General features: G+C 52.4%; 1 protein-coding gene across 1 annotated transcript in view; it reads right to left on the bottom strand.

Annotated features, from left to right (window-relative positions):
* The window catches only part of UBE2QL1 (ubiquitin conjugating enzyme E2 Q family like 1), a 41,484-nt gene extending 26,140 nt beyond the window's left edge, over nucleotides 1–15,344 (bottom strand). Inside the window, exon 1 of the mRNA XM_025451298.3 lies at nucleotides 13,999–15,344. Coding sequence (XP_025307083.1) covers nucleotides 13,999–14,811 — 813 coding nt within the window. The 5' untranslated portion in view covers nucleotides 14,812–15,344. The remainder of the gene's footprint in view (nucleotides 1–13,998) is intronic.
* Nucleotides 15,345–16,748: the final 1,404 nt, after the last annotated feature.

Genomic DNA, 16,748 nt, shown 5'->3' on the forward strand with positions numbered 1-16,748 from the left:
CAAACACCACACTCCTCTTCATCCAAGTGGCTCTTCCCTGTCTCCGCAGGCATTCCCAGACCTGCATTCTTTCCCCAGACTTTCTTTGAATTACCCTGTTAGAAGTTTAACATATGGCGCATGTGCATGGTTTGCAAGAAATAGGTTTTGAAGGTTTTATTTATCCAATCTGAGTGATACCTTCTAGAATTTTCTGAAGTATTTTCTAAAATGCTACCTTCTCATAAATATCGTGACTTTGAAGAATCACAGAAAGTTGGGAAATCAGTGAGACTGGCAGGAGATGGAGGACAAGAAGAGTGGGTACACACAGAGCAATATTCACTGGAGCTATGTAGACAAAAATCACATGACAAAGGACAGGACATGGTTGACTGCCAATAACTGGGTGATGTGGAGAGCCTTACTTCTGAAAGGAAAGATGGCTACAGAGAGAGTCTTCCTTCTTGTCACTCAAACAATGCCTGACTCCTGAGACCAGTGAGCATCACTGCATTCTTCCTAGAACCAACACGCTACAGAATCATAGCCTTTCCTGGGTTTAGGGGCTGGAAATGTCAGAAGCATTTCCCTGCTGCAGAGAACCTCACATTACCCTGAACCCTTTGGGGCAACTTCATTTCACAGCACAGAGTGGAAGTTTCCATTGAACCTTGGGGGGCAGCCCCACAGGAAATCTGGATGAGGCCCATTCTGTCCTGAGTGCACGCTACGCCCTGTCGCCAGCTGCTTCTGCCCGGCCCTTCACAGTGGACACCTCCTCTCAAATTGGGAGTCTCTCAATCTTTGACAACTTCCCACTTGATGATGCTACAAAAATGAGACCATATAGAGGGAAGAAGATGTGCCTTGGAATTCTAAGTCCTCAGTTCCTACTCGAGAAGCAGTGGTCTGGCTCCATCACGTTACCAGCGGGAGCTCTAGAAAACAGGCACTTGCCTTGTGCCTCCTGGCTGCCAGCCCATCGTCGTCGTCTTCATGCCAGAACCCCTCCCTGTCTGGGACCTCCAGAAAGCCATGCCTGTGGAGGTGCTCTGGAGATGGTAAAGCTAAATGCCAACAATGCCCTGGGATGGGGGTCTGTGTTGCTCCCGCCAGCCCACCCCAGACACTGCCCCCCACCGGCACCTGCTGGGGGAACCCTCACGCCTTTCCCCCTGCACTCATGCCTCTTAGAGATGTCTGCATCCTCCGTCCACCTGCTCCCATGTCCGGGATGGAATCCCTTTCCCGGCTGGGTGCTGACCAAGACCCGGTTCTGAGGTGGCACCACCTGTCCTTTTTCCCAGAGGACTTAAAGATTAAACAGTGTCACCTGCCCTCGTGCAGCTTACAGCCCCGTCAAGGGCAGAACCACGAAGTACTGAGAGACTTGGTGCTGGGTGGTTGGGGCCACGGTGCTTGGACGGAGGTCCTTTAATATTTTTCTTAGGGCGACTGACATGATCTCAACCAAAAGATTCCATGACAGGAGAGAAAAAGAAATATAAATGTGAAAAATCAGAGTGAGCAACGGTGGGTGGAACTGTTTCCGTTTGCCGGCTATGACACTGAAGACAGTCCCCACTGCAAGTGGTGACTATGGCCACACCCACTGAAGCCCATCCACCAGTTTAGATGTTACAGACTCTGATTTTCACGTACAAGAGAACACCCCTCCTTCGACCGATGTGCGCAGCAGGCTGTGAAACACAGGGCAGAGAATACGCCTCTCATGACCTCAGAGGTTGGGTTTCAGATTTCAGTATGACTCAACTATGGAAAATCATCAGAGTGCAATGGAAACAGCATATAAATCCTGGAGGGTCAGCGAACCGTGTGCCATGTCCTCTCCTTGTGAGAATGTTGCTCCCACCCACCAGTCTTGGGGGTTGCAAGGATCCCGGAGACAGACACCCAGGTGCTCTCCTACCAAATGCAGGAAGACTTACCATAGTTTCGGGGCCCACACTCAGGGCCCTAATTGAGCAATGAGAATGTGAGGCAGGCTCAGGTGTTCACTGTCGATTAGCCTCCAACTGCCACAATGTCATATATCAGCCCCAGGATGCTTCTGAGAAAATGCAACAAGTCCTGCAGGTTGAACATTTCAACTAGATTTCCCTTGAATTCCACTAAAGGAAAGGCCTTTCCTGAAGATGTTTTAGAAAACCCAAAGGATGCCTGACCACAGTGAAATTCTCTTTGCACTGTACAGAGGCACTCCAGCTGACCCGTGGCGACTGCTGGCATCCACAGCGTTTTACAAAATGTTAAAGTTTCGTTTCTGAGCCAGGTCTTCATCTTGAAACAAAATGGTAACCTGAAAGTGTTCCCATCCTTCTCATATTCCATAATGAATATAGCATCTGAACAAGATTTAATGGTTAAGGAATACATTGGGCGTACACTGAAATATGATGAAATAAATATATTAAGTTACAACATTCTCATGTGTAACTTTGTAACTTAGCAGCAGCCTAGAAAATTGAGCTAATTTAAAGATACTGCTAACAAATAGGATTCTTACGAGAGCAAAGTCACAAAGGTGAGCAACAGCTCTCAAATCTGTGCTTGGATAATAAACGGTCCGGTTACGATCAGAAACCAGCATCCTGACGGAGCATGACGACCCCCGGATGGAAAGCCAACAGATGCCATAACAAGAGCCCACAGTGAGCAGCAGCAGCAGGCCATCCTGAGATTTTTGTGACTATCTGTAAGATCACGGGCAAGTGGGAATAATTTGAGCCAACTGGATGTTAATAATGCCCCAAAATGCTAGCAGTTATGAAAGCAGATCCCTGCATGTAGTGGATTTGAATGTGAGTCCAATTCTGGGTCTTTGGTGATACTTCTCTTGTGCGTTTATTTCACTACATATTCTACTTCTTTGAAAGAAGGAACAGCTACTGATCACCTCCTCTGTGTGTGTGGCGCTTGTGTGCATCATTTCCTTTGGGCATCACAATTTACCTGTGAAATGGAGTTACACTTCTCATCTTCAGGTGAGGCACCTGAGGCTGAGTAGGTGGCTACCTGCCCAGCAGCGAAGCAGGCTGGAGAGGAGGTACAGTATGGGAGCCCTGCCCTTGCCTTGATGCCCATGGCTTTATCCCCACTCCACTCAACTGGGTGATGGTAGAATGGACGCATATGTTGGACCTCAATCCCAGTGTTCTGGCCATAAGCTGCATAAGCTTTTAGGGCTTTCCCAAGACAGCCATCAACACTGAAAGCCATGCACTATCTGGAGTTCTTAACCTGGGGCCATCTCCAGCGCTACAGGGGTGCATAAGCTTGGATGGAAAAAAAAATGACTTTGTTTTCACCACCTCCTAATCGCAATCCAGCACGTCATTTAATTATGATTGAAGGTTACAAACCACAGCAGTGCTAGCAATGCCTCGCCTTTGTCACCAACAGAAAACCAGATTTAAAAAAAAGAAAATCACATTACTGTTAGTGTGGATATCTTGAAATGCCATTAGTGTGTGCAATTAGAGGAGTTGTCAGACCTGTCTCTAGATCTCAATATTAAATATGTTAATAAAGACATGCTCTTTAATTTCCTATTTCAGTGCATCACTTTAAAAAATGGGATAAATGTATTTAAATGTAATTGATTTCCTTTGAAATTTTATATTGTGCATTAAAGAAAAATTATGCTGAGGAGGGGTCCACAGGCCTCCCCACATGCCACGGGGCCATGCAGTGCTCGAGGTGGCCTTATCGGAGTCAGAGGTGGCAGGAAGGGATTTGGGGTCTCTGGCTCCTCTCTGAGTGATCTGAGAGAGTAACCAATAAGAGACTACCATCTTTTCCTAGCCATGGAAAGGGAAAGGCCAGGATCTCCCTTTCAATACAATCATTTAAAAAAAAATCACCCTAGACCATCCAGCAGAGTTCAAACTCACTTTTTATTAGGTTGGTTTTATTTATGAATTATAATAAGTTCCTTTAAGGTCTGTATAAGTTCACTGGTTGATCCTATAGCTGGAAAGACTGTCTCCCACGAGCTAAGACTATGATGTTTCACAGCATCAATCGTACAGGCGATCAAAGAATAGCCGAACAGATATGTAAGGGGTGGGGTCGCGGGGGCCATTCTGGGCGGCTCCTCTGTGCTAGTTTCAGGCTGACAGAGGGCACTTCCCCAGAACCCTATCCCAGTGGGGTCTGCTTCCCCCAGGCAGGACTGCAGGGGGCTCCCAGCCCAGGGGAGTGTAATCTGCCCCTGAGTGCACCGCTAGGGGAAGCTTCCCTGAGAAACGGCTCCCATGCACAAAGTGAGATTAATGAAATTATTATTTTCCTACTTTGATGACTTTTAAAAGTTACATTTTAAAGGGTTGTATATTCAACTAGTTACAATTAATTTAAACTTGTAACAAATTCAATTCCAAGTTTCCTAGCAATACTTCTGCTTTTCCCTGGTTGGGAAGCAGAGTGAAGCAGGGTCTGTCATTATCCTGAAAGACCCCAATACAGGGCAGCCAGGGTGGCTCAGCGGTTTAGCGCCACCTTTGGTCCAGGGCATGATCCTGGAGACCAGGGATCAAGTCCCATGTCAGGCTCCCTGCATGGAGCCTGCTTCTCCCTCTGCCTGTGTCTCTGCCTCTCTCCCTCTCTGTGTCTCTCATGAATAAATAAATAAAATCTTAAAATCTTAAAAAAAGAAAAAAGACCTCAATACAGATTAATCTTTGCAGCAATTAATATGTATTTTGTACAATCACATCCAATTCCTGACTGATGTCTCCTGGGAAGCTGAAAATTCACCCTAATTCATATGTGTCAGCAAGGCAAAAATAATTGTTTGAATAATTATATGCACAACATGCCCAAATTTATAAAACAGGAATAGCTCTTCTTTATCATAACCAATATATAATCAATTCTGTAACTCTGTATTCTGATTTTTGGAAATGTCTGATTTTCAAGATCAAAAAACAGAAAGCATCACTTTAATATTTTTCTGGAAATTCTTCCTTTGATTCCCAAGTGAGCTGAGTATGTTTCAGCTTGAAGTGTAATCTAATTCGTTCTAAGATAGTATTTCCTTACCTTTCTCATCAAAGAACTTTTAATGATAATAATAAATCTCAGAACTGCTTGCCAAATATTGTGATGAGAATGAGTATTTATCTTACAGGAATTATTTTTACTGTGGTAATTTCTTCACTCTGAGTTGTTTCACCAATGTAGCAATTATATTCAAAAAAGCATTTCTTTCTCTAGTTTTTCAGAAATTTTAAAATGCCTTTCCCCTTTTGTGTAGAGAAAAAATAAAGCAACAATAATTATCTTTCTCCTGTGGTTCTGAAAGATGTAAAACATTCTTCTAGTTCACACAATATGTACAATGAGCTTATCTGGACCAACTTTGCTGCTAATTCCATAGATTCAATGGCTGTGTTTTCCCTCCCTTCTCTTGGGGATCAATCCTGAGTGTTGTACCAAACCAAGCACAGTATCATTGCAGAGATGTCACTAAGGTGCATAGGGACCTATGAGGAACAACCAGACTGCAGGGGCTCCTTGGCTGGGGTGGCTTCCACTTGCCAACTCACCAGCTCACTGAAACCTGGTAGCTCTGGCACTGACTGACCTGCCTGATGACAACTCAGCTTTGCTTTTCACTAGCCATCTGCCTTGGGCACAGATTCAGCCTGTTTTCTCCTCCATGAAATGGGAATCACAACAGCACTTGACTCACAGGCTGTTGCAAGGATTTAATCAAATGGCCAACAGAAAGCATTTTGCACAGCAGCCCATCCATGGTAAGTGCCGGAAACATATTCACGGTCTTCTACTGCAAACAGGGACACAGCGGAGGGAACGGCGTATCTGCTCTGACAAGCAAGTTGCATGACCAACAATTTATTTGGCACACACGATGTGTCGGGCATCGTGCATTGGGAGGGGCAATACAGACGTAATATGTAAATGCAGTCACAGGATCAGGACAGAAATGAGTGTCTTCCAGAAAATGTGAGGTGGTTCAGAAGAGGGCCTTTTGCAGAGGAGTTGGGACATCAAGGACGGCTGGGCCTCACCCAGTGAATGTTGGGGAGGGGGCCAGCCCATGAGCTAAGGACAGAAAGGACCAGTGAGGGCTGGAGTCGGGGTTCATGGTGCAGGACAGAGCTCTATGGGGGCCACGGCAGGTGCAGGAGGGCCACCATGTGTGGGTAGCACTTGAGGTTTGAGGGGTGTTCCATAAAGGTCATAATGAAGGATGTGAGAGAGTCGGGTCTGTGTCTTGGAGGAGCCAGGAAGGGGACAGAGAGACTGGATGGAGCACTGAGGAGTGCAAGCAGGAGATGACAAGCATCTAAGGAGGCAGGCGAGCAGGTGAAGAAAAGGCAGGTGGGGCAACACGAAGGGAAGAGTCCCAGTTTCTCCAGCTCCCTGACCATGCCCAGGCCCGCTGGTGGGAAAGGGGTGCACCAGGTCACTCCTCTCCTCCCCCACAGCCCCCTGCCCTCCTCTTCCAATCCGTTGCCACCTGTTCCGTCCCAAGTCGGCTTCCTCCCCCAACTTTCTCAATCTGGGGCCCTGGGTCCTCCTACATCACTTACTCCCTCCTGGGCTCCCACCAAAGTGGCTGGCCAGGGAGCTGGCCAGGAGGAGGACCAGGGATGACACACAGAATGGTGAAGGGGCGCCATGGGACACCGAGGTCGACGCGGCTGCAGGGCCCACGGTCACTGTAGACCCTCAGCGCCGGGTGCGGGAAGAAGGGGTGAGTCAGCCAACGGATGCAGGGTGATGAGAGGCAGAATTAGCAAACAAGTAACCCTTGTTTTAGTTTGCTGACTCCCTGGTAGGGAAGCGTGGACGTTACTGGAAACATTTTTGCCATTACAACCACTCCTTTGTGTATTTGGGAAATGCCTGATCTTTTCCCACTTGTGGGCAACAAGACAACATCTAGAAGCACAGACTAGCCTGTGCTGGGGTCCCATCCACCGGTAAGGAGATGGCTCCCTCTGCGAGTATCACGCAGAAGGTTTGAAGACCCTGTGGACCCCAGGAGCCCCGGCTCTCCCAAGTCCCCACTGCACACACAAGCCACTGCCAGTTGTCAAGTCCAGAGACACTCAACGAATGGGCACTTGCCCAAACCCAAACAGCACACAAGGTCTGCCTGCACACCAAAGACAGGTGTGAATGGGTTTCTCATTGCCCCCGCGGATACTTCTTGGTGGCAGGCACTTTATGCACGTCTTACGCACCACTGTGTGCCTAGTAAGTGTCCAGCATATAGTAGGCACTCACCACCCGTGCCATAGGAACTGGGAAATTCCTACTAGCTCTTTCTGCGTAGTCCGAGCACCTGAGCCCTCACAGCTGGGTCTCGTGGGTCAATGAACTCCCTTGAGCACATTTCCTTTTCCAGGGCCCACGCTCCCTCTCCATCCAAGGAGGAAGGACTTGGTTTTCTGATGGCCTCCTCTACAAAAGGAGGGCTTCCAGGGGGATCCGCCAGGGTTGACACAGGACAGCGAGTCCATTGAGGCAGGAGGAGGGGAGGTAAGAAGTCCATTATATCTACAGCCACCTGCAGCTCCTGTTGTGGCTGCTGGTAGTGAAGCATACGTGGAAAAGCCGAGCAACTCCTGGTCCAAGGTGGCTCTGTCAACCCTGGCCACACATCAGAATCACCCAGCAGTTTTTCCAAGCCTCTATACCAAGGGCCTGATCCTAGACCTATGAAGTCTGACTCTCTGAGAGTAGGGCCCTGGCACTAGAATAATGTAAACCCTCCAGGGTGTTTAACTTACCAGGGGTGCTGAGAACCACTGGCACAGAGGAAAGAAGTTACATGTGCCACCCTCCTTCCTTCTCACCTCCCCGTTACTTTATCATCCCAGCAAAGGTCCCCCTTTCCCGAGATCTGAAATGTGGCTCCAAGAACCCGCTATTAGTGGCCACTTTAAAACCAAACCAAACCGGGGATCCCTGGGTGGCTCAGCGGTTTAGCCCCTGCCTTTGGCCCAGGGCGCGATCCTGGAGTCCCGCGTCAGGCTCCTGGCATGGAGCCTGCTTCTCTCTCCTCCTGTGTCTCTGACTCTCTCTCTCTCTCTCTATGTCTATCATAAATAAATCCTTAAAACAACAACAACAACAAAAAAAAAAACAACAAAAAAACAAAAACCAGAGTGCCTGGGTCGCTCAGTGGCTGAACGTCTGTCTTTGGCTCAGGGTGTGATCCCGGGGTCCTAGGATGGAGCCCCACATAGGGATACCCCAGGGAGCCTGCTTCTCCCTCTGCCTATGTCTCTGCCTCTCTCTCTCTCTCATGAATAAATAAAATCTTTAAAAAGAAAAAAAGAAAAGTATTAAAAAAAAAAAACCAAACCAACCATGAAAGCCATTTTGGCGGGTTCCTTAGCGGTCCCCAAAGTGGTTCACACACACCCCTTCTTAGGGAAGAGAAAGGGAAGAACTCTGGACTGTGGGCCTCAAGCTTTAAAACCAACTTTGAATTGTTCTAACTTACTGGCAGTTTCCATGAACAAATGAAACCTTCAAAACTATGCTGTCCCTTAACGTCTTACCTCCCTTCGTATCCATCAGAAAAAGAAACAAAAATGCATTCACAATCCCGTCTCACAAATTCAGATTCTCTAAAGTCCTCAACTCAGGGTAAAGTAAGTCACTACTATTATTAACTGTACCATCAGCCATGGGCGGCGCGCACTCGCCAGGGAGCGAGCCGTGGGAGCCCGCCAACTTGGCATGGGACTATTTTTAGGATACCGAGTCCTGTCTGTGTCCTCCTGGCCGTCCTACTTGATATCAGAACAAGCTATTTTTTCTTCCAACAGTCAAGCACATGGCCACCTCAAGCTGCGGAGTCATCCTGGGTGGGCAATGATCTCTGTCACCTACACTCGGCACAGGACAAAATGACAGAGTGACTCATAAGAACTCCCTGCCAACCCATTCTCCTCGGTGAGCCCGTGGCTTTACTCACCCCTGGTTATCACTGTTTACGAAGTGCTGCATCCCCCAGCACTTCCCTCTACGAGGGCTACCAACTCTAACCCCAGTCGGCCCTCCTGGGCCCTCCTCAGTGTGGTCCTACCTTCACAGGAGTTGGCTCCACTCACGTTCCCTTGCAAACCAGCAGAAGCCTCTAGAGATGCCAGGTTGAATTACAAAATTCTTGTTTGGGCTTGGTTCTGGGCTGCGCTGAAACCCTCCACAATTCCTGGGCTGGCGTCCTCATCGCCAGCGCCTCGGAATGTGACTGTATTTGGAGAGAGGGTCTTTACCGAGGCAATCAAGTTAAACTGATGTTGTTAGGGTGGGTCCTAATCCAATAGGGTTGGTGCTCTTATGAAATTAGGACCTGGACACGCACAGAGGGACGGGCACATGAAGACACGGGAAGAAGACAGCCGTCTCTCTCAGCCACGGAAAGCGGGCGGCCTGGGAACAGATTCGCCCCCACAGCCTCACAGGAACCTGACCCTGCTGACGCCTGATTTCAGACCTTTGCCTTCCAGAACTGTGAGACGGTGCATTTCTGTTGTTCAAGCCATCCAGCAGCCCCAGCAGACTAATACAGGGTTTCAAAGCAGGTGCCTGTTATAATGGCTTGGAAGTCACTACACTTTGGGATTCAAAGGGCTGGTCATCTTCATCACCTTTTCTGTTAAGACCTGAGGAAGTTCTAGTCATAAGTAAAATGCTATTCCTAGGCCTCATCCTTTGGCAGTTTCCTGAAGAAGACTGTATTTGTGTGTATGTGCATGTGTGTGCATGCACCATCCTGAGGGACACTCATGATGCAGAGCGCTTTAAGTCCTAGGGTCGAGCTCAGAGACCCACCGCAGCATCAAACAGTGGATTTGCAGAGCCCATTACTCGTCCCCCACACCCTGACCACAACACGTGTCAGCTTCCCTTATTCAAAGAGCCCAGAAACTAACTCTGGGAGGCAAACATAATTGTCCTGCAATCGCTTACCAGTTTGTAGTTCAAAAACTAACATCTGAAGGTGTGTCAGTCCTGCTGTTCTCATTCTGCTGCTGACGCCTGACTGGGTGCCTGTTCTCTGTGGACACGAATGGTTATCATGTGGGTCACCGGGAGCAGACCACTGCCTGGAGACAGCCAATGGCTTGGGCGGCCCCTGAGGGGTTGGCCCTGCCATTCTGGACAGGCCTCACTACCGTGGCTCGGGTTCTGGAGCTTTGCCACTCGCTGCTAGAATGAGAACAAGAGGTATTGATTTCACCGGACTCTGTGGAGCTACAGTTCCCTCACCTGTACAGAGACCACGGAAACAGTAGCACCAAGTATGGCGAAGCAGCCTCGGTACTTACTTGGCTGGCCTGGGACTCAGCACAGAGCGAGGTGCAGTTAGCAGCAGCATGGTGTGCCTGCTGGCCTGCGCTGTGTGGTTGGCTCCGAGGAAGCGGAGGAGGAGTAAGGAACAGTCTTTCAAGTGCCATCTGGTTCCCTGCCCCTGGCAACGTCTAGCTAATTGAAAGGGGGACACTCAGGAGGTAAAGTGATGTGAAAACAGGACTCTGAGTTAGAGCCCCCTCAGATGACTTTTTGGAACCCTTGTGCTCAAACAGCTGCAACTAGAGAGTCTCTATCCAATCACTCAATGATCACAGGCTCCAAACCCAGTGTGTAAGACAGTGAGCTCCACGGCATCTTCCCGGCAGGCCCCTCGAACACCAGTGCTGGTGAGCCTAGGCTTCCAGAGCCTGTCCTCAGAAATCTCTGCAAACGAGGTCTGTGTGTGGGGCTACCTACTAGGTGCAAGTACTGTGGTCCCACTACAACTGGCTTTACCTTCCAGACCAACATCTTATAGCTTCTGAACGTTGAAAATCCTACCCTGGATTATGGATCCTCTTCTTTCGGTTTGGTCAATGATAAAGGATATAAACAATTGTTTAAAGTTTTAACATTTCACTGGTTCATTTTAAAAGTATGAGAATTTTTCATTCAATTGCAGAAAACCAAAAGAATGACCAAAAATGTCTCCACTGAGTCAAGAGAAGGATTAGTAATAGACAATAAACAGGCATGTCTCTCACTACCTCTACATAGAATACATCTTATGAGCGATGTATGTTAATTTAATTTTAAACAACCACAATCTATAAAGCATCACAGAAGGGATTTGACAGCATGGCCAAACAGCCAGATAAAGTTCTCATGAAATGACCGCATTTATCAAATCAAGTGATGACCCCAAACTTTTTTTTTTGTGCACAAAACCGTTAAACAAATCTTTTGTTAGTATTACCAGTAAAACCTTTAAAAGTATTTTACGATATCTCTGAAGGCATAGAAACAAAATGAACTTAGTATATGCTCAATTCAGAAAGTAAAGCTGAGCAGTTATGCAAGAGGAAAACAAGTCTTAACTTTGTCGCTTAAGAAAAACGAGTCCTAAAAAAAGAAATGCCAACAGATGGAGGAACCGAACTAGATTCTTTCTTTTAAACTAATTATTGGTTTGGTAGCAGTCCCGGTTCTCTTTGAATAGCTAATCAGGTACTTTGATTCCTTTCCCAAAGCCTATTACCTTTAACTATGGAAATAATTTGGTAACTACAATATGTGCACTGAGCAGTCTGCAGGCAGGGACTTCATCAAGGGAAAGGCACATAACGCTCAGGTCCCCGAAACACTATTAGAATCTTTCTGTGCACAGGATCTTGAAACATTATGATTTTATTTCTCTTATTCTTACGTTGCATTCTTTAGAGTGTATGTGTATCTCACATCAGTGTCCTTTGGGTGTTGAAGTCAGCACAGAAAATGCAAAGAAATTGAACTGGTGTTTTCATAAGTTGCTGTGTTCTTGCCTTCAGTGCAGATATTTTATACACTAGAATTCAGAACAGATAATACAGTATGCCTGGTGGAGGGCCCGGAGTTCACTTAAGTGAGATTTTAAAAATAATAAAAAGAAATGTTGATAATTACTTTCGATGCTGGAGTCTCTAACTTGCAAACTGTGTGTTAGGCTCTCGATTTCAATTATGAAGGAAAGGAATATATGCCAAAGGACCCGCTTATTTTAAGAGAAGCGCCCAGGTGTCCATGCAGCTATGATGCACAGCATGAGTTTAAACATGGAAACCACTTAAATTTACAAAGATGTATCTCTTTTTAAGAAACTTCCTCATTTCTCACTTGAAATCTTTATTTTTCTGCATCTTTCAAGATGCAGGCTGTGGCCCAAGGGACCTCTAGGATCCCTTCCAAACCTAACATGTCATGATTCTGTGACTCTGAGGCAAAACGATGTTCCTCTGCCCCTGATCCCCAAAGTCATCTCACTGTGGAGAACGAAAGAAGGTAAGCAACTGTTCCAGAGACTTCTGTTTACCAATGATTTAAGAAACAGATAACAAAGGCATTTTGCAGAATATTTTTCCACATGATTTGTAGAAACCCTGATGAAAAATAAACTAAAGTGACACCAACCCCCCATCCCCCGCGCCTACTCCTCTGGCTTCTATTAAATCTCAGGCACCTTACATCAGAGCCAGCACTGAACGGAAAGAATTCGGAATGAACCTCTCATAGCCATCCCTTTCCTAACTCAAGGAATAAGTGGAATCTAAATCCCAGAAACGATGGACTGGCAGGATCGTTACTTGGTAACAACAGACTTGGGTCCAGAATGAAATCCTTCCCCACTGGAGCTAGGAGGCTATCTGAGTGGAATCCCAGGGGCTCCACCTCTAGTGAACTTGGCAGAACAAGCATGATTTGACTGGTGTGAAAGATCCTGCAGTGAAAGGGCCAGAGGCAGGTGACAGGGAACTGATGGCTTCTGATATGCGGCTGCAGAATGATCAAATCGAGATCATGCAGGGTCTTCTAAACAAAACAATGGTTCTCCATACGACTATCCATATAAAACATGATTTTATTAACTGTTTACTATTGATTCAGGACAATATCGACCAACCTGAGCATGAGCAAGAGCACACAGTGTGGAAAGATAAGACCATCATGCCCCTGTCTGCAGCGAGGTGGGAACACATTTCAGAAGATCCATTCATTCTCTGCTCTAGGTTCTCTGGGTTTCTTTCGATAAAGCTGCCATCTGGTGTAATAGGCAAGAGGACTCAGGCATTGAGGTTCCCCCCACCCCCCATCTCGGCACTTAGTTAAAAATCCTTAGCCCTGATAAAGGATTTAACTCCTGGAGGCACCAGGAAGCCCAGGGAAGAAACCGATGTGAGAGAGATCAGGACCAGAGGTGATGGTTCTGCAAGGGAGCAGGTGCCAGGCATTTCCTTGACAGAGTCTGGCCTTGTCACTTAAGGAACCACTCAAACTACACCTCTGCTTCTCCAGTGAAATTTCTCAAGAGCACGGTTTTCACCTTTGCCCTAGATGATGCTCAGAAGGAGCCTGCAAAGCGGAGCCGGAGCCGGGGAGCAGATTCACCAGCAGGCCGAGTGTCTGCAGAGCACCCACCTGAGATGTTGGGGAGAAGACCTTTGTGTGTGTGTGCGTGCGCATGGGCACACGTGTGTGTGTGATAAACTGGCTTGGGCATTCAGATCCTGGGGTACCTGTAAAGTTCCACTGTCGGGAGGCTATGGGGGGCCGAGCTAGGGAGGAGCAGATGAGGGGGACGAGGGGATGGGAGAGGCGAGGGCAGGGGGCTGGGGAGGAGGAAAGGGAGAGAGGGAGCGAGTGATGGAGAGAGAGGGGTGGACGGGCGTGGAGCTGGCCGCAAAGGGCAGAGGGTGGAGGGACGGGGCGCGTGGGAGGACGGAGAGGGTTCCGCGCACACGGAGCGGACGGCGTGTGCGTGGGGGCAGCCAGGAGAGCCGGCCGGAAAGCACAGGGTCGACGGGCCCGGGAGCGCGAGCGCGGAGGCCGACACGGCGGAGCCCGGAGCCCCCGGGGCCGCGGGGGTGGGGTGGGGGGTGGGGGTGGGGAGGCGCCCGCGCGTCGCCCGGTCGCAGGCCCCGCGCCCCTCCCCCGCGCCCACCCGCCCGCCCGCCTTACCTGGCCCTTGACCAGGCTGGCGGCGAACTGGCGCATGACGGCCTCCACGGTGTAGGCGCTGGACCAGCCGCGCGGCGTGAGCAGCTCCATGCAGATGGCGCCGCCGTCCAGCACGTAGCCGTTCTCCAGGCGCGGGCTGAGCACCCGCATGAAGGGCGGCGAGAAGGGGAAGTTGTCGGGGAAGGTGAGGTTGAGCAGGATGAACTCGGTGTTGGTCTCCTTCATGTCCTGCCACAGCACCGAGTCCTTGTCCACCTGGTGCAGCTTCACGTTCCAGTCGAAGAGGCTCTCGTCCACCAGCTCCACGGAGATGAAGCGGTCGCTGAGGCGCGCGATGTCCTGCAGCTCCTTCATGAGCCGCCGGCTGCGCACCTGCGTGCAGTGCTGCTGGCGCGCCGCGGGCACCAGGCTGCCGCCCCCCGCCGCCGCCGCCGCCGCCGCCGCCGCTGCCGCCGGGCCCGGCCCCGCCCTGGCGCCCGCCGCCCGCTCCCGGGAGCCCCCGGCGCCCGCCGCCCCCGCCGCGCCCGCGCCCGGCTGCGGAGGCTTGTCGCGCGGGGCCAGCTCCGCCGCGCGCTTGCCCTTGCCCTTGCCGGGCCCGGGGCTGGCGTCGCCCGCGCCCCCGGGGGGCTGGGGCGGCTGCGGCGGCGGCGGCGGCGGCGGGGGCTGCTTGTGGCCGCCGCTCTTGGCGCCGCCCTTGCCGCGCAGCGACGCGCTCTGCTGGCCGCCGCCGCGGTGGTTGTGGTGGTGCTTGGGGTCCTCGGTGTCCCGGTTGTGCAGGCGGATGAGCCCGATTTTGCGGAGCAGCGTGGCCATCTTAGGCTCGGCGCCGGCGGGGGGCTCCCCTCGGCTCCTGCCCCCGGGGCGCGGGGGGCGCGGGGCGCGCGGGGCGGCGGGGGGCGGGCGAGCGCTCAGCGGGGCGCGGCGCGAGCCACCCCCGGCGCCGGCGGCCGTGGCGCAGCCCCGTGGGCACCTCGCGCGCTCGCCGGCCGCGGTGTCGCCGCTGTCATAGGACGCGGCCGGCTCCGGCTCGGGCTCCGGCCGCCTGGCGCGGGGCGGCGGGCCGTCTCCCGGGCCCCCGGGCGCAGCCCCCGCAGCCGGCTGTCCGCGGTCCTTTGTGCGCGGCCGTGGCCGGGCTGGCCCCGAGTCCGAGCCCGCGCCGGGGGCGCAGAGCCGCCCGCAGCGCCCCGGAGGCAGCGAGGTGGCCGCGGGCTCGCGCCGTGCGCGCCCGCCGGGCCGTGCCGCGCTGGCGGCTACCGCGGGGCCCCAGCCGCTGCCGCTCGCGTCGCCGCCGCTGCGGCTGCTGACATTGCAGAGGCGGCTGCTCCGTCTGAGCCGAGCGCGGCGCGGAGGGGGCGGCCCTGCCGGCCGTGCGGGGGGGGGGCGCGGGGCGGAGCCGCGGGCTTGCCTGCGCCGTGCCGCCCCCGCCGCCCGGCTCCCGCGGCGACACGCCACGGCCGCTGGGGGGAGACAGCGGCGCGCGGCGGACTGGCCGGGCGCGGGGCGCGGGGTGCGGGGCGCGGGGTGCGGGGCGCGGGGTGCGGGGCGCGGGGCGCGGGGCCGCCCGCAGCAGCAGCCGGGGGGAGGGGAGGGGCAGGGGGAGGGGCGGCGCGCTGGTGGGCGTGGCGGAGGCTCAGGGTCCTTGGGCGCGAGCCTCTGACCTCGCTTGACCTCGCTAGAACAACCTGGAGGCGAAGGGGTGAAGGCAAAGGGTCGAAAGCAACCTGCTTATCGATTCTCTCGGGCCAGATGGAGCCCAAGGCCCCGCGCCGCGGTCCTGGGCCGGCGGAGGCCCGGGGCTAGGGGCCCGGCGGCGGGGACGCGTTCACCAAGACTGATGGCGCGGTCGGGGCCTGGGGGAGGATGCGGGGAGCGTGCCCGCCGCAGCCCCGCCAGCACAGCTCCCGCGAGTCCCGACTCCGAGGGGTGAACGTTACGCGAGTTCGCGCCCCCCCGGCCGGCCACGCCACAGGGGCCCAGCGTTCGGCAAAGGGGAGGAGGGGACCGCCGAGCGCTGCCTTTCGGGAGAGGTTCCCAAAACTGCCAGGGAAACGCATCCAGCGCCGGCGGGTGCCCGAGGCGCACGGCGGGCCCCTCTGCGCCCCCCTCCCCGCCCGGAGTCCCCGGTCCCCGCGGGACCTCGGGACCCCCGCGGAAGGGGAGGGGATCCTCCTTCAACCCGGACGCTTCTCTTCCTTCTCCCCCCTTTCTGCCTTAACCCACTGACACTTCTCTTGGGCTGCTGAAATTTCAAGCCCAGAGCTCGCTCGCTGGGTGCTCCAGAAGCCGGAACGACCCGAGCACCGGCGGAGCTCGGAGGCCTGCGGGGGGCGCGCGGCCGCGCTCGTTCCCGGGCGTGCGGCCAAACTGCACGGTGCTGGGAGGCGTGCGAGCTCCTTGAAATATGGGAGAGAGAGATCACCCCGTAAACTTCAAAGGCTGAGCACTGTAAACTTCGCCGCTCTTCCCGACTTGGCTTTCAACCTGAGGAGCCTCTGAGTTCATCACAGAGCGTGTTCATTCTGGTGCCATCACGGGTTTTTGTTTTGTTTTGTTTTTTTAAGCGTCTTTCTTATTTTCACTTTTCCAAATTATAAATATTTTCACGGAGAAAAATAACGCATCAGGTCACTGTGGAGACTAGCAGAGACCGAACGGGTACGGGGTTCGGTTTTCTGGGCTTGTCTACAGCAAAAAGGAGATGTTAGCATAATCCTCACCACCTGGGGGGGCGGGGAGGGGGGTTGGGTGTG

Source organism: Canis lupus, chromosome 34 (genome assembly GCF_003254725.2).
Source record: "Canis lupus dingo isolate Sandy chromosome 34, ASM325472v2, whole genome shotgun sequence".
Classification (NCBI taxonomy): Eukaryota; Metazoa; Chordata; class Mammalia; order Carnivora; family Canidae; genus Canis; species Canis lupus.